The 27,628-nt window shown below is 39.5% G+C and overlaps 1 protein-coding gene across 4 annotated transcripts; it reads left to right on the forward strand.

The window, feature by feature from the left end:
* vangl1 (VANGL planar cell polarity protein 1) lies at positions 1 to 27,229 on the forward strand. Of its 4 annotated transcripts, none has more exons than XM_077725639.1 (9): positions 1 to 133; positions 11,242 to 11,433; positions 14,433 to 14,559; positions 19,928 to 20,359; positions 21,498 to 21,673; positions 23,402 to 23,562; positions 24,507 to 24,654; positions 25,419 to 25,653; positions 26,234 to 27,229. In XM_077725639.1, the coding sequence occupies exons 2-9, from the start codon at positions 11,363 to 11,365 to the stop codon at positions 26,492 to 26,494; spliced, it is 1,611 nt and encodes a 536-aa protein (XP_077581765.1). In that variant the 5' UTR covers positions 1 to 133; positions 11,242 to 11,362; the 3' UTR covers positions 26,495 to 27,229. The 4 variants fall into 4 exon arrangements, with proteins under 4 accessions (XP_077581765.1, XP_077581756.1, XP_077581780.1 ...); XM_077725630.1 differs by lacking the exon at positions 1 to 133 and adding an exon at positions 7,551 to 7,736; XM_077725654.1 differs by lacking the exons at positions 1 to 133; positions 11,242 to 11,433; positions 14,433 to 14,559 and adding an exon at positions 14,977 to 15,050.
* The last annotated feature ends 399 nt before the right edge of the window (positions 27,230 to 27,628 follow it).

Here is a 27,628-nt window from a genome sequence, read left to right on the forward strand (position 1 = left end):
GTGCACCATTAGTCTCTCTCCAATTCCCCTTAAAACTGAGAAAAAATGTCTCAAATATACACGAATCGTTTCTGGTTGGGGAAGAATGCGCAAGTGCCACTTATGACGTGACTTTAATTGTTATTATTTTTTGGTGAGTGCGAAATAATTTATTTGATTGTGTTGCTATTCAAGTCTAAACTTATTTATCTTTACCTCGGGTGCGTGTGTTTGTATGTATGTATGTATGTGTGTATTTATTTTTTGCTTCGCTACTTTAGACTGTGCGTGGAGTCCAACTTGGGGAAAAAATGGTGGTCTTCTTTGAAATTGCACTTTCTGTTTATTTATTTCACGTGAGTCGAATTTGTGTTTATTCTTACTATTATCGTCATGATTTGATGTCTATTGTCTATCAATAGCAACGATAAGCACTTCAAAATGGAGCACACTTGCTCTATAAAATATTTATTTCCTAATAGTTGAGAGGTTAGAAAAGGATGGATTCTATTATTTATTTTCAAAACGATTATGGCAAACAAACGGCTTCCACCGCCGAGAGAATGACAAAATTCAACCTCGATTTTGCTGTGACCAAAAAAATCTACAAAAAAAACTACAAAAAAAACCCCTAATAATTTAGTAGAAGTACTTGGAAGTGATTATGTTGGATCTTTTGATGTTGTTTGGGAGGGTATTTGTTTCATTGTCTCTGCTTGGTATTTGGAATTATGTTATTGATGATGTTTTTTTTCTAGTGAAGAGAAAAAAAACATATCCTCTATCCAAAGATTTTTTTGTCTCTTCAGGGTTGTGTAGACTACTTGTTGCTTATATGCACATATTTTGTAGTAGAGCTATTGTGTGACTGCTGGTTTCTAAAGGACACACTTTTCATATTTTCAATTAAAAACGGAGTTATTTGAAAATCGATGTTGATTGCATCTTTTTAAGAAATCTGTATCGAAATGTGGCGATTTATGCAAACAAGTCTGAGGAATGGCAAATCTATATTCTTGAAAGAAGTTATTAACTTATTTACACTCTTCACAGGTAGTCCCACCAACATGACAGGAATATTGTTTCATGCTATATTTACAAGAGTTAAGTTGAACATGCTACTTATTTTTGACATTAACACATTAATGTTGAATATGAAATACATCTAAACAAATGTTTGGGGCGGTTCTGAAATATTAAATTCAAATATCCCTACCAAACGTGCATTCTCTATAGCAGGGGTGGGGAACCTATGGCTCAGGAGCCATATGTGGCTCTTTTAATGGGTGTATATGGCTCGCCGCCTTTTTAAATCATATTTTTTCTTCATTAGACTTCTGCATGCATTCTCTCATTGATACTCATTGATTAACAACAGTGAAATAATGTTCTAAAAAGAATTCAGACTTTTTTTTGACTTTCAAAGTAAATAAATTCTCACATTTTCATGTATTTTTACTTTTAAAATCTAAGGATGGCTGTCAAGGAATAATGTTTGAAAATATGAATTGTTTATGGCCCTCTTCGTCAAAAAGGTTCCCGACCCCTGCTCTATAGAGTTTAAACCATGTTTTTTTTTAATCGCGGAATTGTAGGTTGAGATAAATTTAGTGAGTTATTTTCATGCAAACCACTAGAGAGCGCATTGGTGCCAGGAATTGTACTAAATCCACAGGCTCGTGCACATGGGCGCGTGGAAAGTGATTAAAAAAATTGCACGTGGTGAGCGTGTTGCTGCACCATCCATCCAAATCCACCCATTCATTCACTCACTCACATACATACACACGCACGTACACGGTGTCAGTGGTCAGCAGCTCAAGGCAGTAGTAGTAGTAGTAGTAGTAGGCCTCCACCGTGTGTGCTCCTGGCTGAAAGGCTCGCTCCCTCCCCAGAGAGGGGGCAGGTGTTACTCCAGACGAGCCAAGACAACCAAATTACTGGCCGTCTGGCACCTCCCGTGGGAAAGCCGCGAGGGAGGGATGGATGGATGGGAGACATGGAAATTTATGAGCCAGCTCACCAGCGAGCTATATAATATAGCCAAATGGTTCAAGCAAAAAGAATCATATATTTGTGATAATTTATCTGTCTATCTGTCTGTCATCATCATTATCCATCCCTCCAAACTGCTTGTCAACCCACCTATCCACTTATCTCCCTAGATTTTACCTACCTAACAAACATGCGTTTTTGGCCCTCTGCCCATTGAGCCATCAATCCATCCATTTTTTTTAATCTATCAACATACCTAACATCCCATCCACCCTAGATCTTGAAATACTCTTTACCTAGGTTGCCCATGGGCACCCAAGAATAATATTCATTGGCTGTTATAAAAAATAAAACATTAAGAAAAAAAAAGCTTCACTCAGGAATGAAGAGAAGTGAATGGAGATGCCACTAATCCAGTCTGGACTCAAATTTCCCTCCGTCTGTACACCTAATTTGCCAGTTGGCAATATAAAATAGAAAGAGGGATAAAGACTAATAGTAATGTTTAACACTTCAGCAAAAATAATGTATATACTTATCTGCATTGTTAAATGGTGTCTTTGCATCTGTTGCTACATCAGTTCTGTAGAAATACCATTTTTTCTGAAGGCAAAGTTATAAGGTTATTTGAATAGATGTTTAATTCTTCTTATTTTCCATTTACTTTGGAAACAAACTTGAACAAGCTGGAAATACACATTGAATCATTCAAATATCAAATACCAAACAACTGTTTTCCTATTAAACTCTTATCAAAATTTCTCTGTAAATTACAATAACGTCTATATTTCCTTTCATTAAAATGATTTCTAGAACCAAATGAATCAAAGTTTGACCAGCGCTCTGTAATCAACAATCCACCCTTAACTCAGTCTAATACTTAAACTCCAATAAAATAATAAAAACCATCAACAGATTGCCATCTCCCACCCCAAAAATAAAACAAGATGTGAACTTGTGGCATTGCTTGGACTTGTGCTTAAGTCCATTGAAAGGATGTGTCCATCTGTGCTCTTCCATTAAGGCAGCACAAGGCCATTTGTTTTTTCCCCCTTCATTTCTAAAGCTGCGCTAGCATCAGCTTCCTTCAATTTATTCCTTACCTCCATAACCCCCTCTCACACACACACACACACACACCCTGACCCCACTCCCCCTTCCATCCATCCCCCCCCCCCAAAGTGCTGAGGGCGCTGAACAGCCTGGCTGACAGTGTGGCTGCTGTTGCAGTGCATGTGTGTGTGTGTGTGTGTGTGTGTGTGTGTGTGTGTGTGTGTGTATTAGAGAGAGAGAGAATCATATTTCACATATACACAGCGCAACGTGCTTATGTAATGGCGGAGGATGAAGAGCAACCATATGTCAGGAAATGTGATGACGGCACTAGACCGTAGAGCCGCCATCGTCATCCTCTTCATCACTCGGGTGTGCACGGGGTCCGCACGGTGCCAGCATGCACGTGGCGTTCCACTCACACCCGTTTAATTCAGAGAAGTGGCATGCTTTGTGCAAATTGGACGGGGAGAGAGTGACAACAAACAGCCATATGTTCACAACATTGGAGAGCTGTCATTTTTTTTTCCTCGTTGTCTTTTATACGCCGTATGTGCGCTCGTGTTCGAACCCCACACGCTGGACACCTGATGGAGGTGTGTGTTTAGCGGGGCACCTCTGGCCCCCCCTCTGCGTGAAGAGGGCTTGAACAGCAAAGGTAGAGAAAGTACAAAGCCTGGTCCATGTGTTGAAATGCAGCCCCGGGGATGGGCCGTATTATCTGGACCTACTTCACCAGCCGGGTCCCGAGGCCCGAGCTGGCTCGTGGCCCTTTGTCTCCAAACAGATGGGAATGGGAAAAGAGGAGAAATGGAGAATCAGACAGGAAGAGCGTGTGTGTGTCGAGCGGCTGGGGGTGTCGGGGCGAGGGAATGGGAAGGGGGTTGAGAAAGGGCCAGTCTGTTCTCATTAAGTGCTGTATTGAAGACCCCTCCCAACACGTACACAATGCGTCAGCAGCCGCGGATGGTTCCCTTCTCATTCAGACTCACGCTCGGACCATCTGTACTGGGGCTTGTCATAAGGTGTGTGTGCATACATTAGTGGCCTCGGAACCACAGAGCCCAATCTGGACCCTTGCAATCGTGACCTTTCCATTTGCATAACATATTTTAACGCCCATTGTTCAGGCTTGCGACGAATAAATAGGGACAACCTATTTAGGATCCTGTTAGCCACCTTGGCCTCTAAAGTCATCTAGAATGAGTTATTGTATTGCTTAGCTCCAAATGGAAGGGAATACCTCAGGTCAGAAGTTAAAATAACTGCTTTTGCTATGTAAATGGGGACTCTGGGCTTCAATTTTGTTGATGGTGCAGCTGTGCTGTGTCAAAATTTGGAGCATCTTGATTTTCATGTGCAAGATTTAATGCACCTGTTTGGGAATTTAGCAGATCGCACTCAGCCTTGTGTCAGTTGACTTTCCCTGTTCGAAATTCAACAGGCACCTGCGTTCTTCTTTCTTAACTCTTGACCTTTAGCCTTTCACAAGTCTGGGACATTGGGTGCTTTGGTCCTTTTTTTGGGCTCCATCCCTTACATATAGTTTATTCATTTATCTCTTTGGCTGAATATTTTTTAATGATGCCTGTATGTACCTTATTTTCACGACTATAAGGCGCACCGCATAATAAGGCGCACCCTCAACGAATGACATTTCCATATATAAGGCGCACTGTATTATAAGGCGCACTGTCTGTTTTGGAGAAAATTTAAGACTTTTAAGTGCGCCTTATAGTCGTAAAAATACGGTAATTGCTATTGACTTCCAGGTATGAAGCACTCACTACATAGTTTGGGATTTTTTTTGTATAAAATCTTGCAGTGGGGAGGATTTATATGATGGAAGATTTTGTAAACTAAGATGGCATCTGCATCTTTAACAGTATTGTTTCAGTTCAGGCGTTTGTGTTTTTTTAATATCCGACAGTGGTGGTTTTTCGTTTTTGGTTTTCTGTTTTTCCATATATAAGGCACACTGGATTATAATGTGCACTGTCTGTTTTGGAGAATATTTAAGACTTTTAAGAAAACACCCATTTAAACATAGAAATAATGGTGAGTTTGAACTATTTAATGGGAAAAAAGTAATGTGGCCTTTGAGCACCAAATTGTGGAGAACTGTTTGTCACTTTCCATTTTGGGAATCTTAGGGGCTTTGTCTTCAAAAGTATCGACTAGCTTTTTTTTCTCTCTGGTTCAGTTAACGTGAAAAAACACAAACTCCCAAAATAGCTAAACCACTCCTCTTTGTCTTCCCGCATTTGCTGGAATGCCAACATTAACATCCGACTTTGACGTCTAATAACAGAAAGTTGGTTTTAAGGATATTTCATTTGAAAGCATGACCCATTGGTGAAAAAAATGCAAATTGTGTCATTCGTGAGGATAAAAGGTACAGAAAATGAATGAATGATTGGTCAACCATTCTCCCGGGCTATTTACAAGAGTACCTCCTTGTTTCTAATATGTTTGAAAATTTAACACCAAACATTGACAGCGGCATACTTTTCCACAAAGAGATATCTTAATGAGAGATCTGATTGTGGCACATTAAAAAGGGATGAGAGGCCCTGCTTTAATTGGCAGAAAATGGAATTGGCTGGGAAAACTAAAGCCTCTCTGTTGCATATGTGTCCTGCTAGAGATAATGGCTAAATATTGAATTTGGTTTGACTGAATCTGGTGGAGTAACTTTATATATAAAACAGGAAGGGGATTTAGGATGAAACAAATAAACCAACAAAATCAACTCCTGGTATACAGAGTTAGTTTCCCCTCAATCCTTACAAGTTAAAATTTACGATTGGTATCCCTCATCGGCATCACTTTTTAAAAACATCAGTTCATGACTATTTTTAACTAAAGGACAAATAAATAAACTAAATGATCTCAATTGTTCAATTGTTAACTGAAACTGTCTTGCATTTGCATTACTATCATTGCAAACTTTTTACTGAAAATATAATATTCCACTTTTTTTAGCATGCGCAGGAACTTTCAACATATGTGTGTGTGTGTTTGTGTGTGTGGTCTTTTACAAGCATCACTTTCCACTTTATCTTCATTTTACACACTTTCTTTTCCCCTCCCTATTTACCCAAAAACCCCAAACTCATAAACTGTGTGTCTTTGGGGAATGACCCATCCATCCATCTTTCGGACACCAAATCCAATTCATCTGGGAGTGCGGTGGGGGTTGTGGGGGGGACAAGGCACCTTGCCTTCTCAATCAGGGCCATCTGCGCATGCTTCCTGCTTTGAATAAACATCAAATGTGTCAGCACTTGCTTCTGATTCTCATGCACATGTCGGAATGAATTGCACATCATTAAAAGGGTGAAAACTATAGGTTGCCATTAGACTGAAATTAATTTTAACATGTTTACTGTGAAATAATCATTTGAGTGAAGTTACACAGACCATGAGATGGAAAATATGAGCTTTTACGACCAATCCTCCAGTTGGACGTCTAGGGACGTCAATGGCATGCAATGAGTTATATGCTTGATTGCAGTTTTCGAATGTCTCCACGAAACTGCTGCCTTTGCAATGTCCATTGTCTACCACCTGGGGGTGCACTAATCGTACAGAAAATTAAGACCAGTCCATGGCCGTTGTCTTTAAAAGGTATCCAGATGTTGTTGATTATCACATACTACCCAGTACATGGCGCTAGGGGTTATTTTAAAGTGTTTTATACATTAACAATAGATTTGAGAACAAAACTGTGTTCCCTGATATTGTTAATATCCATCTCAAATGAGCAGAAAAAATTAATAGAATCACAGTAAATACAAGCCCAGCCCACTTTTTTTGTACGGTGTCCAAAAGGTCAAAAGGTCAAGCACAAAATTGTCACCTCTATTGAATTCTAGATAGCATGTGTGTGTGGAGTGGGGGCGTGTTCGCTGTATAAATCATTGTTTATTTGATAGTAATCAAAGATACATCCATCAATTTGTAATGTTACAAGAGGAAAAAAAATCCAAAAAACAAGTTTAAACGAAAAAATGACACTTCCCTTAAAAACGCAACAAAAATAAGCACAAAATGCTCTTAGACACATGACCAAACCAAAAGTATCTATATATCTTGCATTTTGGTAGGCAAGTTTTTGACGTGTCGGCCTCACATTTCTGGGGTCTGATGGTTCGGTCCCTTGTGGTTCCCAACTGTTTGTAAAAATATGCAGGGTAGAATGTTTTATCACTCTAAAACGCCCCTGGGATCATTTTTGTCCATCTCCTTGTGCCTTGCGTTTAGCTGACCACTGATTGAGGGTGTCCCTTGCCCATAGTTCACTGGTATAGACTTCAGCACCCCCCGCGACCCTTGTAAGGAAAAGTGTTTTGTAAAATGCATGAATCTATGTTTAGATGCATCATTTAAACGGTAAATGTGTAAATATATGACCATAGAGCCGAATTCTATAATTCATCTGCATTTCCACTTTTCCATCATTCCATTTTCCTCCAGTAGAAAAAGTTTACACACCCCTTTTCCGAAAGGCTCTACCTCCTAGCGGCCGTTTAACATACTGCACCCCAGCGATGCTGCAAGGGACTATATACTGCCGAACATTCCAAACTGGTGGTGTGACCCCCCTCCTGTTAGCAAGGGCTGGTTCCTTCTTGAGTGTCGCCCCACTGTTTTACAACCTCTGGATAGGAAAACAAGTACAGGAATGAGATTATTCCCGACAACAGGTGAGTTTCCCTTTCATGTCGCTATGGTGCATGTGTATGATGAGCTAATTAATTAGCAAGTTAGCTCACTGATGTGAGAAGGGATCTGCGTTTAAAGACTCATGTACCGCATCCAACATGTAAATGTATGTTTGTTAGCTCCATAACGAGTGTACGTGTAGAAAGTTGCATGGTTGTTTAAAAGGAAAAGACACGCCTTTGTCCTCTACCTGTATGATTTTACGACACTGGCGCACTAACCAAAGCGCAGTACACCCTACTTATTATTCTTCTTCTTCAGCTTGGGCATGTCACGTTGCTGCAATGGAGGTAGTGCGTGTGTTTGTTTGTTTTCGTTTTTCTTAAGCGGCTTTGACTATTTGTAAACATGTTGATCGGCGAACGTGGGCTTTTCACTCATCGCGATTCAGCTGTTGAAGTGTAACCGGCGCAGGAGTACATGACAGCAGTTATTAGTGCTGAAATTTAACAGGCGGAGTGATCTACTGCCTAAGCTTAACCCTGCGCAGAATTGTAATGTGCAGCTCTACAAGGTGTATAAGAATATATCAATTTGGCTTGAGATTTTTTTTAATAAACAACCAACATTCAAGAAAGTGGGTGTATTTATATGTATTTCGTATGTAAACATGTCAAGCCTCACCATGGCAACAGCAACCTGAGAATAGAGTGCCTTGAAACAAGTATATAACATTTTTAAACACAGACACAAACACACAATTATTTTGTCATAGTAACCAGGTTGCATTTAAAATGTGTGGTCCACTTGTTATTTCTATTCATGTTTAGCTGCTTAATTCAGTTTTGGGGATGGTGCAATCATCTCATTTTCTGAACCGCTTTATCCTCACTAGGGTTGCGGGGGGTGCTGGAGCCTATCCCAGCTGTCTTCAGGTCAGAGGCGGGGGACAACACCCTGAAACAGTGGCCAGCCAATGGACACACTCAATGCCAATTGAATTCTACAAAAATAATAACCATTTGTTCTGCCCTGAACATCAACTGAGCCAACATGTGACGTTATAGGCTGATTCTCCTCGTGCTGCTGCTTGTCTCGTGACTTCATCAGCTTTGATGTTTGCTCAAGGGACATCGCTATTTTGGAACTAAACCTTTGTGCTATAAGAGGCAACCACATTTAAAAGTATGATTCTGAGTCCTCATAATAAATATAATTTTTTAAGCAACTAAAACGTGTGGTTCATGATGGTTTGTGTTGCGATGTCAAGGTTTACACTTAAAAGTCAATTTCAAATATGGTATCGATAATGCAATTAGTGAAATTGCAAGTCGGTAGTCAAGTATGAGACGAGGACTGACTATCACTGTGAATGAACGACAACAAAGGAGTACATTCAGTTTTTTCACGAAGACCTCGCCTACTTTGAAAAATGACAAAACAATACAAATGTTGACCTGAGTTCAACTCCTCAGTGAAACATCACGTTTCCTTTTCATACCAAATGGAATGTAAATTAAATATCATGTCCATCCAATGAAAGTTAATCTGCCCTCAAAATGGCTGTTATATCAGTTATAAATTGGATTTTGTCACATAGTAGTAAAATGAAAAACTAAAATGTGAAACAGCAATCCAGGCTCGGATCATAAATCTACTTTTAACCCCGTGTTCTCCTTTGCACTCTCTACGAACTTGTACCCAATGACCTTTCAATCACACATTGAGTGGGGTTGGTTCCTTGACCATTAAGTAGATTAAACCAGGGAAAAATGTAGCCGTGTTTAGTGGAAACCCAAACACGATTTCTACTACAAAAGCATAAATTCAAATACCTGACAATTTCTCTGGCCCATATATATTAGTACTAAAACTGCTAAGAACATAATATCCCAAAGCATATGTCATTTTTATTAGTTGGTCCTCCATATTCACAACAATTGTAAATTATCCTATTTTTCCCAATTGCACATATACATTATTTTTGTTTCTATATTTAGATTGTACATTTTGAAAACTATTCCACATTAGTTGTGAAATGTATACATTTCTGCCAGTCAGAAATTTATTTTGTTTAATTTTCCTTGCACAATACTGTCTACATTACAGGTTACCCAATTTCAATATATATATTTATTCCCCAGACAGATTTTTTTTCTTACTTTTGATAAGTACTAATCCATATATGATATAAGCCTGAGTATATTTGTTGGCTTATTCCTTCCCCAAGATCTGCCATGATACCAGAAGTAGGCGTAGCCAAAAATGCAACAGGCTGACTTGAGCCATCTAGGCCTACTATAAATCAAGCCATTTATCTTGCCTTGTCACCATATTTGTATAAATTATACATCTAAGTTAACCACATCTGGTAGTGCTCGGTAGTATGACTTCAACAAACTATAATAAACTCTAACTGTGTTCTAAAAAGATGTGCTGAGATATATTAAATAAATGTTGTGGTCGAGTGGGAGACTTGGAGTAGAATACGTGACAACAACAATCCCTGGAATTTGCTCCTAAGCAGACTATTTTGACTTAGATATATGTCTACAGAATGCCAATCATCCTGGTTGTTGTGAAGAGATGTTTACTGGACATCTTGGTTGTAAAAAAATGTAATATTCCCTTAGCACCATGGTAGAATTCCTATTGCCTTTAATTCAAGTTGGGACTGGATGACCAGTTGTAAGGACTGTCTCCTTGTGAAGATGAATCATTGAGTTTTGACACATCAGCAAGAGTTATTGCCTTTTTTTTCCATCGTTGTCTGAATGTCATGCAAGCAGTAATGCCCGCAGACCGCCCACGGAGTCACTCGCAGCTGTCCTGATGCCAAAAATCTTAAAAGTGGTCATTCTACTTTATGTTACTTTGATGTATTTCTGAACAGGGTGGTTGCAAAGTCATGTTCCGAGAATGCAACAATGTTCCCACTGGGGTAAAATGTTCACCCAGTTTCTGAGCCCCTGGAGGGCAGCCCTGCTGCTAACAACTAAGCCATAAATCTTTGCATACTTGTAGAAGCCAGTAGTTTTAGTGCAAGTTTCCAGGGGGGTTATTGCCGTTTGGCAAGAGTGAGAAAAACAGTCTCGCGAATCATGGCCTTTTCCACACTAATTAAATAGTGTTTTTCGTTTTTTTCGTCTTGGTATCTATGTCTCTTTTCTGTCAAGTGGAGGTAGCCTACATATACACTGAATGGAATGTGAGTTTTATTGATGCCCAATTTCTATTTAGTGAAGCTTTTGCAAGGATGTAATTTGACATTTTGCTCTCTACAAAACCAGTTCAGTTGCAGATGTGTTGCTCAAGAGCCCTTAATGGGTTTTTTTGTCTATTAAGCTATCTCTTCATTATTAAGCTTTTCTTTTTGTTTGTTTGTTTGTTTTGTTTTAATAGGGTACATTTGCAAATCATAACACGATCTACATTTACTAAAATCCTAGCCATTTTGGGGTTGTATATTAATCCCTTTATTTCCTGTGTTTTCTAAATAAATTCACATTCTAACTTTAAAATCTTGCTTCTGTTTACATCTCCAAGGTTGGTGTTTCCCCGCCTCATGCTGTCTTTCCAAGGCGATAGCCTGAGCACGACAGGTAGCCTTTCACCTCTTTGTGAAAAGGACAGACAAAGTGCAGTTGAATTGGAGCATAGGTGAACCATGGACACAGAGTCAACCTACTCTGGCTATTCCTACCACTCTGGGCGCTCACGGGGATCTCATCGGCACGGGTAAGATTGAATCCTCCATCCCTCTAATGTTGAGCCATGATTGCGGCTGCTATCATATTATCTGGCTCATCTTCCTCTGGGTATGCATTAGTGTGTCGTCAAAGCTTGACAGGCTTGATCATGCCTAATTTCTGATGGCTCCGCAGATACAATGGGAGTCTATGATGACGGCAAGCCCCTAGATTGTCAACATTGGATGGCTTCATAAATTGAGTTTAAAATTAAAGAATGACGCATTGCTGACAATTTCGATAAGGTTGCCACAAATTATTATGATTTTGACGGTTAATAATGTTCACGATTAGTTGACTAATCGAATTGTTATTCGTTTCCAGCTCAAGTTATCAATTATATGCACCATAAAGGATAAAGATACTTACAATTTTAATAGATAGAAATTTGAAGTTTTCAGGCTTTACCAACATTTTAGTCACAAATATGTATCAATGATGCAAAATGAATACCGGGTAACTATCTATAAACACAGAAAGAAAATATATAATATAATTGCCTATATTAATTGGTAGGGAAGTGTAAGTGTAGGGAAGTAATTGCCTATATTAATTGCTGATATTAATTGGTCCTTGTTTCCAAAGGACTGGTTCTCGACACATAATAATTAATTAATTGCTCATACCTTAATGAACCTTGCTTCCTATACAACCCAGCTGAGCAAAACGTGAAAAAAAAGTATTTTTTTCCTCAAATTTTCCACACTTGTCGGCATACAGACAGCCATTTTCCTTGGATCAGTCTTCATGTGCCCTGCAATTCACTGGCAACCAATTCAGGGTGTACTCCACTTACTGCCCATTGTAAGCTGGAATAGGCTTCAGCACAACCGTGGCCCTTATGAGAATAAACATCTTGGATAATTATAATGCATAAAGGAATGAAGTTTAAAAGATTTCCAGAAGGTGCTTTTCTACTCATCCCCTTTAGCATGCCAAATCCACCGTCTGGCACTTCATTTCAGAGAAAACAAGTGTCTTGGCATGGTAGTAAGAGGTAATCTTTTTACAGCTCCAAAAGGTGCCACACTACAGACATTTTCGGATAACTGTTGTCTAATTACTCCGTGAGACATCGAATCTAAGTGCGACACACATGAATCTTACCAAGTGTATGTGACTATTCACAATCTGACAATCTACACTCGGGCTAGATTTTCACCACGCTTGATTAATGGACTCTAACAGGGGCTGATCATCCAGATAGACTTCGTTTTTTTTCTAGATCCATTAAGCTCTATCCTGAAATTTCCCAGTTTATACTTGAGACTGTTTCAAATACTGAAAAATGACTAGTGATCGATCCTCTCTGTCGTTTTAAAGAAGTCATGTTTTACTTGCATGTGTCTTTGGTGGTCTATTATCACTTAGTGTTCACATTGAAAGGAAAGCACAAGAATAGAAGCGGAAAGCAGCATGGTTCACACCCTCAAATCAAAACACAGCCCCAGCCTGTAGCAATCGCAGCACTGTCACTCATTGGTTGTTTCCACCATTTCTCCCTCAACCAGGATGTCCTGTAACTTTGTGTTAGTCATTGTTATTTTCTGAAAGTGTAACATTCAAGAGTCACTGGAAGTTTGAGCTACTATTCAACAGCAATGTTTATTATTACAGTAGTTTCTTTTAGGATTTAATAAAATTATAGCAAAATTTAAAAGAAGCTATAAACCTTGTTATTATTTGCAAGGGATGGGAATGTTAAGCCAATTATCCAGTGTGTCAAACCAATCTTTTTTACACTGTATGGTTTCCTTTGAAGGTCTTTTGTGTCTTCCAACTGGGTCTGCTACAATATATCGACAACCGGACTTCTAATTATTATTTTAAATTTGATAGTCCAGGAATGGTCTAGTCACGGAAGTCAAAGTTGCGGCCCGGGGACCAAATCTGGCCCACCGCATCATTTTTTGTGGCCCGAGAAAGTCAATCATGAGTGCCAACTTTCTGTTTTTGGATCAAATTCAAATGATGAATATAGATGTATATTACATTTCCTGATTTTCCCCCTTTTAAATCAATAATTGCCATTTTTTATCACTTTTTTTCTATTTTTAGTTCAAAAATCATTTTGTAAAATCTAAAAATATATCATTTTGATATACAGTCATTCAGTTTGAAGTTTTCCCTGATAATTTCAGACTTTTTTTTGTTCAGTGCTGAGTCCTAATAACGAGTGGATGATAGAGCGGCGGCTTCTGCTTACGAGTTTCAGCGTGGATTTTCACATTTTTTTAGAACTTTACCAAATATATATACAATAATAAATAATAGCAGAGAAAAATCGCAAAGTGGTGAATTCATGATAAGTGAAGTCGCGATAATCGAGGGAAGAATGTACTCTAAGTGGAACAATGTGGAAGCATAGGAAGGAAGCATAACTGGTTCTAGGAGGTGAAAATATAAAAAAATAGGGGACTGGTGCCTACAAACTCTGTCCCGGGAAGACATCTGTCTAAATATTAAATACTAAATTAGTTGAATAAAAGATATCTAATATTCAGTTGTTGTGCAAAACCTTTTTGTGGTCCAAAATTATCATTTACTGCTTTCATTTAGTATACAAAATGACCGCAGCCACAATAAGAGGAAGTTAGATGGAGGATTAAGTCAGACCATGCAATTCAGCTTCTCACTGGTAATGGATCCACATTGGGCATAGTGCCATGTAGCCATAGTGTTGCTGGCCTGGGAATGTTGATTCCTGCTGCTTACATTTGACACGGGATTAGAGTAGTAAGTGCATAGGGTCACTTGGCTAATGTAGCTCATATGCTGTAGCGCATGTTTGGGTTGTATTTAGGTCAAAGTGCCCAACTACCCATATTGAGTCATCAGAAATTAGATTTTGTATCAAGCAGAGTAACTAATACATTTAGGCACTCATTATGCTTGTTCTGAATCCAACAAGAACTAAAAATTTTGAAATATTTTCTGATATATGATAAGTTGTTGATTTTCAAAAATATATCTACATTTCTTTTACAGGGAGAGAAGCCGGGACCGACACAAAAGTCGCAGCAAAGACAGTCGCTCAGAAAAATCAGTAACCATCAACCCTGCTCCTATAGACCCATTGCTGGGTGACACCACTGTGCGGAGTGAGCAGGGCCAGGTAAGAGCAGAATGTACTAATTCCAAAGAATTTCTAATTATCCCAAAAGTGTTATATTTATTGTTCAAACAGAGTTAGTATCTCATTTTGAAAAAAAGGTTTAGTGCTCCTGAGACTTAGCATTCAAAGCGGTTAAAAAGAGGTGACTTGGCCTGTCACAATTCCGATAAGCACATTTACCATCTGCTATTTCACTGCAAAGAGGACTGATCCATTTGTAGCTACAATGGGGTTGATACATATTTTATAATTATGCTTACTGTAGTAAACAGCCTCGTATATCATTAGACATGAGTTGTCATTTTTTTATGGAAACATGCTAATCTTTGGCGCATGTTGGTCGCAAATACTTTTTTGGCCCCTACCAGAATGGTCCAGGCCAATCTGCTTAGTTGATGCAATTCAAACTGTATGCTCAGTTGTCATGCATGTCAATGGAAGATGAACCCATGCATTACATGATGGACTGTTTAACAAATGGCATTTCTAAGGTAAGAAATTCCTCCACAGATTATGCATTTGCATTAGGATAGAGATTATTAAATCTGCCTCTTTGTACAATGACGTCGGCCTCGACCAATTATCAGCGGTGCCGATCGTCAACACTTATATTCGTATATTTTGGAATTTTGACGGCTTTGGTCTTTAAAAGAACCCCCCAAAAAAACAAGAAAAACCTTGTCTTTCTCAGTATTTGATCACAGTATTTCTACCTTGCTTGTTATGGTTAATGAGGCCTGATGATGACAGCCCATTACCGTTAGGTCACATGGAGTCACTCAATGATGATCCTGCTTGGCTGCCTTGTCCATCACCAGACATCACATTACCAAACAAGAATCTTGCAGACTGGCAAGGGTGTGCAAAAAAAGAGAACTAACTCAAATGCCGCTGTAATTTGACTGACCTACTTGTGGTATACTTTTTCCCTTGTGGGGAAACTTTGTAAGCATTCCCTGTGTTTGTGTCTGCTTGTATCTAATTTTAAATGAGCACTCCCTTCCTTTGTGTTTTTTTCCCAATGCTGTGGCCTGCAGGAGAAAGTAGTTGGGTTGCCACGTTTGTGTATACTATGTTGATTGAGGTTCACTTCGCCCAGCTGCTATTGTATTGTGCAGGTAGATATTTAGGAAAACTGGTACACATAGCGATGACCTATGTATATGCAATCTGGGACTCCCTTGCTCAATCTGTAGTTTCAGTCTTACTTTATCTTTCAATGGTGCAAGCCAAACTAAAAATTGCATCACCACTACCTGTCTCACCAAGTCAAAGCGTGACCGGCGACCAAACGTCCGAGCACCAAGTCAGAGTAGTAACAATGATGCTACAGGACTAGTAGGTTCCTTCCATTTGCTGTATCGCTTACTCCAGGGGTGGGCAAACCTTTTGGCCCCGGGGCCACATTGACTTAAAAAATTTGACAGATGGGCCGGTCAGCACAAGATACGATACATATAAAAAAGTGCATCTGTTAACAGTACATATGAAACATAAACAGAAAAAAAGCACTATAGTATTAACATACTCATCAATGAAGTAAAAAGCTTAGTACAAAGTAAAAAGGAATGTATTAAGACATTTTAAAATGTCATTTAAAAAAAGATAGAGGGGCTGTAAAACACAAAAAAACAAATAAGAGTGGTAGAACTACTGCCATGGGCCGTATGTGGCCCGTGGGCCGTAGTTTGCCCATGTATGACTTACCAAACCTTTCCTAGCTGGTGGTTTCCAGACAATCGCAGGGCACATACAGTATAAACAAACAAGCATTCATTCACATTTATACTTATGAACAATTTAGTCTTCAATCTAACTACCATGTTTGTTTTTTGGAATGTGGAAGGAAAGTTAGCATACCAGAAGAAAACCCATGCACCCACAATGAGAACAGGCCGCAGCACAAATGTAAACGCTCAATCTCTCAACCGAGAGGCGGACGTTCTAACAAATCAGCCACCATGCTGTCTTTTTCTTTTTTTTCTCACTAAAAGCGTGGCTCTTTTATTTGGGCGAAGGCTTATTCAATTTTGCTCGCATTGAGCAAAGATGTCATAATTCTCTGACACGTTTACTGACTGTTTTGGATTTATTCTGTAAAAGTGGCAAGCAGCTCACTTTGGTAATGGCTAGAGATAAAGGAAGATCCTCTTACCTAAATCCTATGAAAGATAGGGAAGGACTCTAAAAAGGTCCCTTGTGGGACTCAAACCAGACACACCCATCATGACTCATTTGGACCTAGAAAAAAATGAATTGCACCACATGCTGGCGGACAAAGAAAATAATAGCTGAAAGTGGTGGGAATACCATTTACTGATTTAGAATGTCAAAAGGCTCTCATAAAAAAATCTGCTTAGTATTTACCATTTAATTTTATATTTTTCACAACACTATATTATTGTTTTCCTATGACGAACTGGAAAATATGATTCATTTATGACAAAGTGTTGTCATTGCGACTAAAACATCCTAAACGCATTCTGGTAGTTTTATGGCATATGATTCCAGTGTGTTTTTTCAAATATACTGTATATTTTCATACATCTCCTTTGCCACAGTCATTTTTTTCTTAGCTTAGAGGAAACAGACATTTCTGTTTTATTTAGTTTTACATTTTTAAAGAAACACACTCTCTCTCTTATCCAGTGCTCACTGGGTCAGAAGCAATGGACGGAGAGTGGTGCTCAGGCAAAAGATGGCAAAAGAATGAGAATTGATGCCTCAAGGGATTGACAGAAAAAAGAACTGGTGAACAGTGAGGAAGAGGATGATGGCTGAAGTGCATTTTCTAATCGCTATTTTGTTTATTCTTAGCCCGCCGGGATAGTGTAGAGCTATGTTTGTTTAGTGTATCTCTCTATCCATCCATCTTTTCATCCTACCTTCCATCTCTTCTCCCATTTTGTCATCACTCTTAAATTATCCCTATCTCCTTCACTCCTCTTAACCTCCATAAAGGGCAGATCCTAGACCACCCCATCCCCCCCATGCCCTCACGCACTGGCCCACACAACCTCAATAAGAGGCAACTGACGTGGATAACTCCCCAGGCATGGTACCAAAATATATAGTGGTCTTACACATTGCTAGGATTGAAATGCACATTGTGTGGTCGATCAGACATACAAGGACTTGCTGTGGACTGTGATGGATAAGCTGAGGACAAAGTATGATGGATGAAGACTTTGGGACGTATGCTACTAGTGTGATGGAGGCAGAGGATGAAGTTCTGCAGGTTCTAGAGGTTTCTGAACCTCTACTTGAAAAAGGGGATGTCATTGTCACGACCTTTGGAAATGACGCTAACCTTCTGCCGTCAGGCAACGGAGCTGGAAACAAATTAGGACAGGTATGACTACAATGTCCAAAACGACAAATTTGAGAAATGTGGAGTCTTTGTGTCAGGATAGCTGACGGGGGAATAATAATCGTGCAAATGTACATTCTGTTTTAATGTGGCTATGGATATGTGCATAGTACATATTTGTGTATGTTAAATGGCACTTGTCCAATGAGGACTTTTTTTTACTTGGTCTGTTTGTCTGTTGTGTGGCTGCAATGTTTGATCAAGGCATTTCATAGGTTTCAGTGTCTATTGCCTCCTATGTAGGTATGGATAGGTGATGTTGTTGCCAGCATGAGTATAAATGTCAATATTGCCCTTTTCTACTCGTACATAAATGTTCTGATACTTTGTGCTAAGCTTCTATTACATATGTTCCCATTTGCTACTCTTTTAGATAAAATAGTTTAAATTTTTATTGAATGGATTTTCTATGCTGGCCCTAGTTTGACCCGTGTTTTTGTCTTTATTGTCAAGATTTTGGGCAACCTTTGATAGTAATTGAAAGGTTTTTCTGGTTCTAGCAATTTCTACAAATGCACACACAAAATCTTGTAGAGTGCGCACATTCAGTATTTTGTTTGCAGCTCACAGTTGACAAACAGCAACAAAGAGGCTTTTATTGGACAGTGGATATACTTACACTAACACTTGTGGTTATTTTTTTTATTTTTTTTTACAAAGACCTGCTTTGAGGGCCTGTAAGTGATGTCTGCTCTTTGCCACTTCCTCTATTTCTCATACTTTCAGGGAGAGAGACAGGGACCATGTTGTCTTTAATTGGTTAATCCTGTGGCGAAATGTGGGTCAATACTGTCTATCTTTAGTCTGGGTGTTGAGAAAATATATCCCAATGACAAGTGCAAATCATTTTATCATGATTTAATTAAATGATCATAATTTGTTTACATGCCCTTCTATCAATTTATATGCAGTTCTTCTAAAGATCTCTGTCCTTTTTTTGAACGCAAACCATGTATTGTCATACCAATTCATGTTTTTTTCACCAAATACAGACATTTCTTTCTTTCCCAAAACATCTTCTTCCACTTTTCCTGCTCGGTCACGTCGCCTGGCTTCCAGTCTCCTTTTGCCCCCTTGAACTCAACCCTCAAAAACCAGTGCTTCCTCTGCTTTGTGCCGGTGGCTTATTGTGACTGCCATGCAAAGTTTCCTTATCGTTGTTGTTATAAGGTCTGGCTGACCTTCATTATCTGCGGATACAGTGCAACCCAGTTGGCATGGGACACTGTTTTCTTTTGATGCCTTCCAATTTTTGATCCCTTCCTTTCTCACATGATTAGACAATCTCCTCTTCCATTCATGGTTTAGAGGGGGAAAAAAAACAAACCAGTTCTTTGATGCATTCAATATCCGCCACACACGTTTATGATGAAATCAGCTACTGATACACTTGATTGTGTAACAATAAATGAACTCTGCTGTAACCCTAATGGTGATTAAAGTGACAAAATTTAGATTAATGGATTAAAAACATAATATCATTACAAACAATTGAATATCTGAAGTGGGCCTGGTGTTTAGCGCGTCGGTCTCACAGTTCTGGAGTTGAGGGTTCGATGCTAGGTCGATGCTCACCGTGTGGGGTTTGCATGTTCTTCCCAGGCTTATGTTGGTTTTCTTCGAGTACTCCGGTTTCTGCATTGATGTTTTTAAGTGTCTGACACTTTTGGCCAAACTCAGGGTGCCTGATGTTGCAGACAAATATATACAATAAATGTAAGCGCAGAACAGAAGACTTTTAAGACCCTCCCACCTCACTCTAGTCTCCTGTTTGGGAAACCAGCTACCTTTTCTTTAAAAAAAATGTATCAACTTATTTGCATTGTCTGCAATAGCCTTCATCTGTTTGTAAAATATTTACTGTGACACTTTGAGACAGAGATTTAGGCTTTGATTATTTATTTGATTATTCTGCCAACCAGTTTATTCAAATTACGTAATTAATGGTTTCGGCTCTTGCCCGTTTTCCTATTTATTGAAATGCTGTCTTATTGGCAGGATGACAACTGGGGTGAGACCACCACGGCTGTTACCGGCACGTCAGAACACAGCCTCTCTCAGGAAGACATTGTCCGCATCACTAAGGACTTGGAGGACAGCGTGGGACTGGACTGCCGCCGCTACTTTACACTCACCGTCGCCGTGATACTGGGCATCCTGGTCATCCTTTCACCATTGGCCTTCATGGTCCTCCCTCACCTGCTCTGGCCAGAGAAATTGCAAAGCTGCGGCACAGCCTGTGAAGGTCTCTTCATCTCTGTGGCCTTCAAGTTGCTCATCCTTCTGCTTGCTGTTTGGGCTCTCTTCTTCCGGTCTCCAAGAGCCAGCCTTCCACGGATATTTGTATTCCGAGCACTGCTCGCCGCCCTGGTGTTTCTCTTTGTGGTCTCCTATTGGTTGTTCTATGGCGTAAGGATATTAGATTCACAGGTGAGAATGTGCGATAAAGGCATGCTAGATATGCAATTTAGACAAATGTATTGGGGGCAATGTTCCCTCTAAGCTGTGCAAGTGCGCAATTGCACACTACTCTCGTCTTCTCTGCGCAGCAGCAATGATATGGCGCGCAGTAAATAAAATCCAAACTTTTTTTAAATTATATTTTATTTTTTACCCCTTTTCCCATGATGGCGCTGTTTCACGGCAGCCAGTGGCAGTAGCTCTTTCCACTCTTATGTTTTTTGTGTTTCACAGCATTTTTTACATGAAAAATTAGAAGGAACATTGACATGAACCTGCTTATGGCAAGTGTGATACTGGTGTGCTCATGGCGGGCAATGATGATGTCGCTCACACTGGTACTCAGTACGCTCAGGGAGGTTGTCTTTCTGCCCAGACCAACTGAAAATTAGAGGAAACATTGATTGGGGATATGTGGCCTAAATTTGAAAGACTATAACAAATAAGGTACGCCATTCCTTTAGTGCTGTCAACTCGAATGGGAATACTTTTTAGAATTTTTATCAAGTGAATTCATCAAGAAGCACATATAAGGGCGCTCCACATATTTTTACCGTAGTGCTATAATCATCGACGTTTTCTTTTGTCAAAATGTCTCTTGACGATAACAAATTACCTTAGTTTGAGGTTAACAATCAGGTTTGTGAAACTTCCTGTAAAGTAGTTAATTGATTATAAGTGACTAATAAAAAAATCAGGACATAAATAATATTCTACTGTTTAAGTTTGGGGTTGCAAAATTAAATCAGAACACTGCTGACACGTTTGATTTCCCTAGTGTGGCGAGTCTTCATTTAAAATGCTTGCAGGCTTGTAAAGAAAGAACCCTTTGAAATACTATATTTGAATATTCATGTGTTCTACATCGTGTCGTACCCGTGTTGTGGCCAACTTTAGAAGGGCAATAAACGTTCCATGTTTTAAAGAGGCGTTTGGCCATCTTGGAATGCGTACCCGGGGCTAGAAACTAAATATCGGGGCCCCTTCTGATACTAATATCTTGTCGGCGCACCACTATAAATTGGCCTGTTACTTGGATGTACTTTACTTGTCTATGGAAAAGAGAAACCCGCTCTTTGGCTAAATTCTTCATTTTTGTGCCCCTCAGGATGAAAACTACCAGGGGATTGTGCAATATGCTGTGTCACTAGTGGACGCACTACTATTCATTCACTATCTGGCCATCGTGCTGCTGGAATTGAGGCAGCTTCAGCCTTACTACTCCGTGTGCATCACACGTTCCACAGATGGAGAGACCAGGCATTACAATTTGGGACAACTAAGGTGAGGGGGAAAAGAAAATACCAGTTTTTCATTAAGCGTTATACAACAATTTGTCACACCAGGAGTTAACAACCCTACCTGTGTACTAGTATATATTCAACCTAACATCTATTATGCTTTTGTGAGCATGCCGAGTACTTTTAAGGATCACTGACCGAGCCCAAGTAGAACAATTAGACGTCAGCTGGCATAGCTATTGACCCCAAACAAGACACCATCCTCAGCCATCCTGTTACAGAGTTTATGTGAAGATGTTCAGATGGTAAATTACTGGATTCCTCCAGCGTTTTGCTCATGCTGGCTGTTTACATCCGGCAATACTGCGGCACCAGTGCTACTGCATGACATCATTGATAAAAACACGTTAGGGCACACCCAGTTGGCCTGTTAGTTGTAGCAAGATTTTATAGAAAATTGCTGATAGGTGTAGGTGCAAAGTGAGAGGAAAAATGGCTGACTCTTGGATACTGTAGCTTTCAAGGAGAGCATATTTTAGTATTTTAAAAGCAACACTAACTAATTTGATGACCAGCATTTTCTTTGTTCTTTGCTCAATTTTTAAATATATCTGTTGTAGTCAATATCAGCAATGTGCATGAATATTCTACCGATTTTCTGTCTGAATGAGTGACGTGAAGACATAAAGGTGCTCTGCCACCCATCTGGTTGACTGTCACAAATGGCATAAAGCTCAGGCCCTGATGGACAGCAAGCTTCTTTGTGCCCCCTAGCTCCACCTTCTAGTATGTTAATTTTAGGGCAGGAGGAGCCCAAAATGCCTTTTCTGGGTGTTCCTTTTGTCAGAGTTTTCCAAAGTGAATTGGAATGCCTTTCCTCCCCCTCTGCTAGGGTTACAGACAGCAACCTGTTGGACCTCTGGCTCTGTACACATTCCCTGCTTCATGTGCTTAATAATTGGCTAAATGTGGCAAAGCAGGCCAGGAACTCAACAATGTACTGTTTTGTCTCATTTCTGGGCTTTTGCCTAACGATTAGCGTTTACAACTGGCCCATTTTTTGGTTTAAAGACTTATTTTGTGTATTTAAAGACTGCATCAAGGCAGGCACTCTGTAGAACCGTGACAAGCCGCTGCAGGCAACTTTGATGAATATTTTCTGCTCTTATAGTCATTTATAGAATTCCAGAATAAAAATCATCTTGACATGTAACATTAATCAAAAACAGGTTCAAATCAAGCTCTTATGGGGACCCATATAATTGCTTTTAAATATTGCTTTCAATAATTGGTCCCTTGAAATATGAGTTTAATTTTTTTCTCTGACCACAATTACAACTCAAAACACACCTTTCTTAAATCACTCTCATTTCCTCTTGCAAAATGCAAAAAAAAATGCTATATATTTATATATAGGTGACAATGAATTTGTTATTGGAAAAATTGCACCATACATTACCGTAGCACTCGTGAAGTATACAAAAACATACCGTTTTGAGCCAAATGTAAGAAAATTAGACAGTTTCTGTCACCTTCTTGTAGCTCCTGGTCTGTGGCCCTTTCCCTCATATAATAGATAAAAAAAAACAATACCAAAGGAGACAGTCCTCAGGAACCTTTAGTAATATTATTTGTTGTATGCAAAGATATAAAAAAAACATGCCTCTATAATATTCAGCAGTCTGCATATTAACAATGTTGCGTTAAAAAGTCAATTTGAATGATACGCTATTTGTGATAATGATGAGGTCCACTCACTACATGTGTGCAGCATTCAACGGGCAGCACTGACCGTATTGGAGCACTACTACTGTGACTTTGCCATTCATAACCCGGCTTTGCTCTCCGCCTCCAAGTCGCGTGCTGCCAAACACCTGGCTGGTCTCAAGGTGTACAACGTAGATGGGGACTTCCCAGCAGCCCCCAATGAAGGTATAGCTTGTTAGAATCTGTAAGATCCCGTTCTGCTTCCAGCTTTCCTACTTAGCTCAAATTCTGTATGTCTTTGACTGTTTCCTCTCCATATGTTGTCTTGTAAGTCTTTAAAGCAAAACTCAGAGCTTATCTTTTGAGCAGTAAGTCAACTCCATTCTGATACTTTTCACTTATTGCACATGCACATTCTGCACGCACCTCGTAAATGTTAAATTTGTGTTTGGATGCCACCCAGGCCGGACACACTCCTGGCATGCCACAGATTAATGTCAAATATTCAGTCAACTGTGTAAATGTAACACTCGGCTGTTTTAAATTATCGCCTGTCCTCAAGCGTACACAGTCGTCACTCAAATGCTTACTGTTTTTTCCCCCTGCATTTTTCCCCCACATTATATAAAAATGACAATTTATTTCCCACTCTGGCACCTCTTATTCCTTTGTTTTCATCCCCTCCCAAGCTAGTGCCATGTATTGACACACTTGTCATATCACTTGTCAAATTTAAATCAGGAAGTTTGATAATGTCTGACAAGCTATCTGTTGTTTGTATTGTTTTCCAAGAGTTGCAATATAAATACTTAAACATCTGAACACACCAACTAACCAGAGACATCCTTAGCAGAATGTGCCGAAATACTCCCCGCTGTTCTCTCCATGAATTATTCCATTCATGCGCCATCTTTGGCTTCCATGAATAATTGACTCTCTTTGCCATCTTACTGTCTGCATTTTACACCAGTGAGAATCAGGCAGGAGAATTCACTTTAGTGACTGGAAAGTGAAATAATCAAGATAAAAAGATGAAAGGTCCAACCTTTATGTTTGACATAAAACCCTGTTTTTACTTTCTATGCAGCAAATGTCATTATAGAATGCGTGATGTAATGTTAATGTCATTTGTTTCTTCTCGTCTACCTTGTTTTTGCGTGCCGGGGAAGGTCCAGGGAACAACGCAGCCACGGGACTGGCACATTCCCAGTCCAGAGCGATGATTGCAGCCGCTGCCCACAGCAGGGACTCCAGCCACAATGAACTTTACTACGAGGAGGCTGAACACGAAAGACGCGTACGCAAACGTAGAGCCCGGTAAGTTTCCTTTTAAAGCGTTCCTATAATTTGTATGATCAAGCTACAATTGTAGGTTATTTGTATATTTTCAGCTACATTTATCTTGATGTGTTTTCTGCATCTTTAGGCAATAATACTCAAATGCAATTTGTTTTGGTTTAGTTTTTTTTTCTAAATCTTTTCCATTAAAAAACTTTCGGGATGAACAGATGTGCCCAAATATCACAAACTTTAAGTGAAAATTGTTCACAAAACCTGACTTTAAGCTCCATGTTCCCTTAGGAAAATATTACACAGAAATAGTTGATTATGCAAAAATATCTTCACTAACCAAATTTTTACTCATATTGAGTGTCCCCCATAATTTTTACTCATATTGAGGGTCCCCCATAATTTTTACTCATATTGAGGGTCCCCCATATTTTTTAAACACCAATTTTAAAAGCAAAACAAAGACAAAAACAAAAATTCCTTCTTTTCGAGGGTTTAAAAAGGACCATGCCTTTGTAAAATTTCTCACTTTAGATTCTGATATACTCAGGGTTTAGGCTACCAGCGCTACAAGCACACTGTCCCAATCTGATCTTTTAAAATTTAAAGCAAAGTCAAAACAACAAGACTGGCATTAAACTGTTCTTCTGTAATGGGAACACAAATATTTGGTGTACTGGCAGTAGTAGTATATAAGTAGTATTTCATGGCATTAAACAGGACGCTGGTGACTCACCAGAAACTCAATAAAGTCATGACATCATTTTTTTTGTTCCACAATTTGCTCATAGACTGGTGGTTGCAGTAGAGGAGGCCTTCACTCATGTAAAGCACATGAAGGAAGAAGAAGAGAAAAAAACGACAGGAGACGTAATGGACCCGCGAGAGGCAGCGCAAGCCATCTTCCCATCCATGGCACGGGCCCTCCAGAAGTACTTGAGGACGACCAAACAGCAACACTGCCACAGCATGGAGAGCATCCAACAGCACCTGGCTTTCTGCATCAGCAACAACATGTCACCTAAGGTTAGTCCAGGGGTGGGCAAACTTTTCGGCTCGGGGGCCACATTGACTATAAAAATTCGACAGATGGGCCGGGTCAGCACAAGATACGATACATATAAAAAAGTGCATCCGTTAACGGTATATATGAAACATAAACATTAAAAAAGGGACTAAAGTATGAACATAATCATCACTCATCATTAAAGTAAAAAGTATAAAGTACAAAGTAAAGTACAAAGGAATGTATTCATAAATATTAAAATGTCATTTAAAAAAAGATTGATGAGCTGTAAAACACAAAAAAAAAAAAAAATAAAAGTGGACAGAGCTACTGCCACTGGCTTCTGAGCAATGGCGCCATCTTGGAAATTTTTGGTCAACGTCGGCGGGCCGGATTATAAGGCCTAGCGGGCCGGATGTGGCCCACGGGCCGTAGTTTGCCCATGTCTGACCTGTAAAAGACTATTTACTATCAATGCATAACATTTTTAAGTATGCTGCTTTAATCAAAGTTGAACATTCAAAGCGGACCTCCACATTTGTTGTTGTTGTTGTACTTTTAACTTTACAAATAGTTACATTCACATTGTAATTAATACAGGCCTTCCTGGAGAGTTACCTGAAGCCAGGCCCCACTCTCCAATACAACCAAAACCACTGGTTGGCCCACCAGTGGACACTGGTCAGTGAAGCGTCAGTCACCAGTGGCCTGAGAGATGGCACACTCTTTGTGCTGAAGTGCACAGACTTCAGTCTGGTGGTGAGCGTCAAGAAAATTCCCTACATTCGCATGTCAGAGGAGTACATTGACCCCAAATCGCACAAGTTTGTCCTGCGTTTACAATCAGAGACTTCAGTGTAGGAGTTTTGTTTTTGTTTGTTTTCTGATTATTTTTATTCGTCTTTTTTTATGTGTCACGCACATTTTTGTTATGTTTCTGGAATTTTTATGTTCGATTTGAACAGGAGTTACCTTTCTGCACATGATTTGTAAAAAATGGATTCAGATGAGTTAGCAACATTGGGAATATTAAAAGTTGCAGATTTTTTTTTTAGTCCCGTGGATGGAAAGAACCGCATTTGGATCGGTTTTGGATTTCCTAATTTCTCGCAGCCATGGAAAAATGTTACGTACATATGATCCAATTCATTTTGGAATCTCGTTCAGGAAACTAATCACCACTCCAGTGCATCTTCAGAACTTTCCGACATTGTAGTTCTGGAGTTTAAGCTGTATTTTAAAAGATATAAAGGAAAGAAAAACAAGAAAAAGATTTCATATTTACTACAAACGTGTTTACATCTCCAAATCAGGGCTGTACTCTATTGCCACCTAGTGAGCATTGAATATAACTACTGAATAGTGAACACAAATGAGGTGGATGCCAAGACACTGTATCGTTTTTTTTATGTAAAGACAGATATACATATGCACAATAAGTTTACTAATATATCCCTCACGTCTCCTTTTCATCACCATGTGTCACGATGTTGCCCATTGACGCCACGTTTCTGTTACACGGCGTTAAAATGACTCCAAACGTGGGCCTTTGTAATGGGAACAACATTAAAATCATTTTTATGACCGTTTTTACTACTAACGTGTCTTAAGGTAATCTTTTATTGTTCCTAAAATTTTACATTTAGACATCAAGATCATATGCCTACATTGGCTTGTCAGGGGGGGGGGCTTGATAGTAATTGGGGCGTCAGGCCTGATTATTAGGTCAGGTTGGTAAAAAAAAATGAATAGCCAGGCCGTTGTGCAAATCCACAGGCTGCATCCGCTTGTCGTAACTCATCTGTCGTGGGCTCGAAAAGCCCCCTCCTGGCACACGTGTTTTTTTTTCCTTGCAAGACCAGGATGCGACCGGGTCGAGAGGAAAATGAACATTTGCATCTAAATGGAATGCTTTTCCTCCTTCCATTTGTTTGGTAATGACGTTGTTATGTGCAGATGGATGCACCGTCTCCTCTGTTTGCTTCATCTTCACAC

The sequence above is a fragment of the Stigmatopora nigra genome, chromosome 1 (genome assembly GCF_051989575.1).
Source record: "Stigmatopora nigra isolate UIUO_SnigA chromosome 1, RoL_Snig_1.1, whole genome shotgun sequence".
NCBI classification, from domain to species: Eukaryota; Metazoa; Chordata; class Actinopteri; order Syngnathiformes; family Syngnathidae; genus Stigmatopora; species Stigmatopora nigra.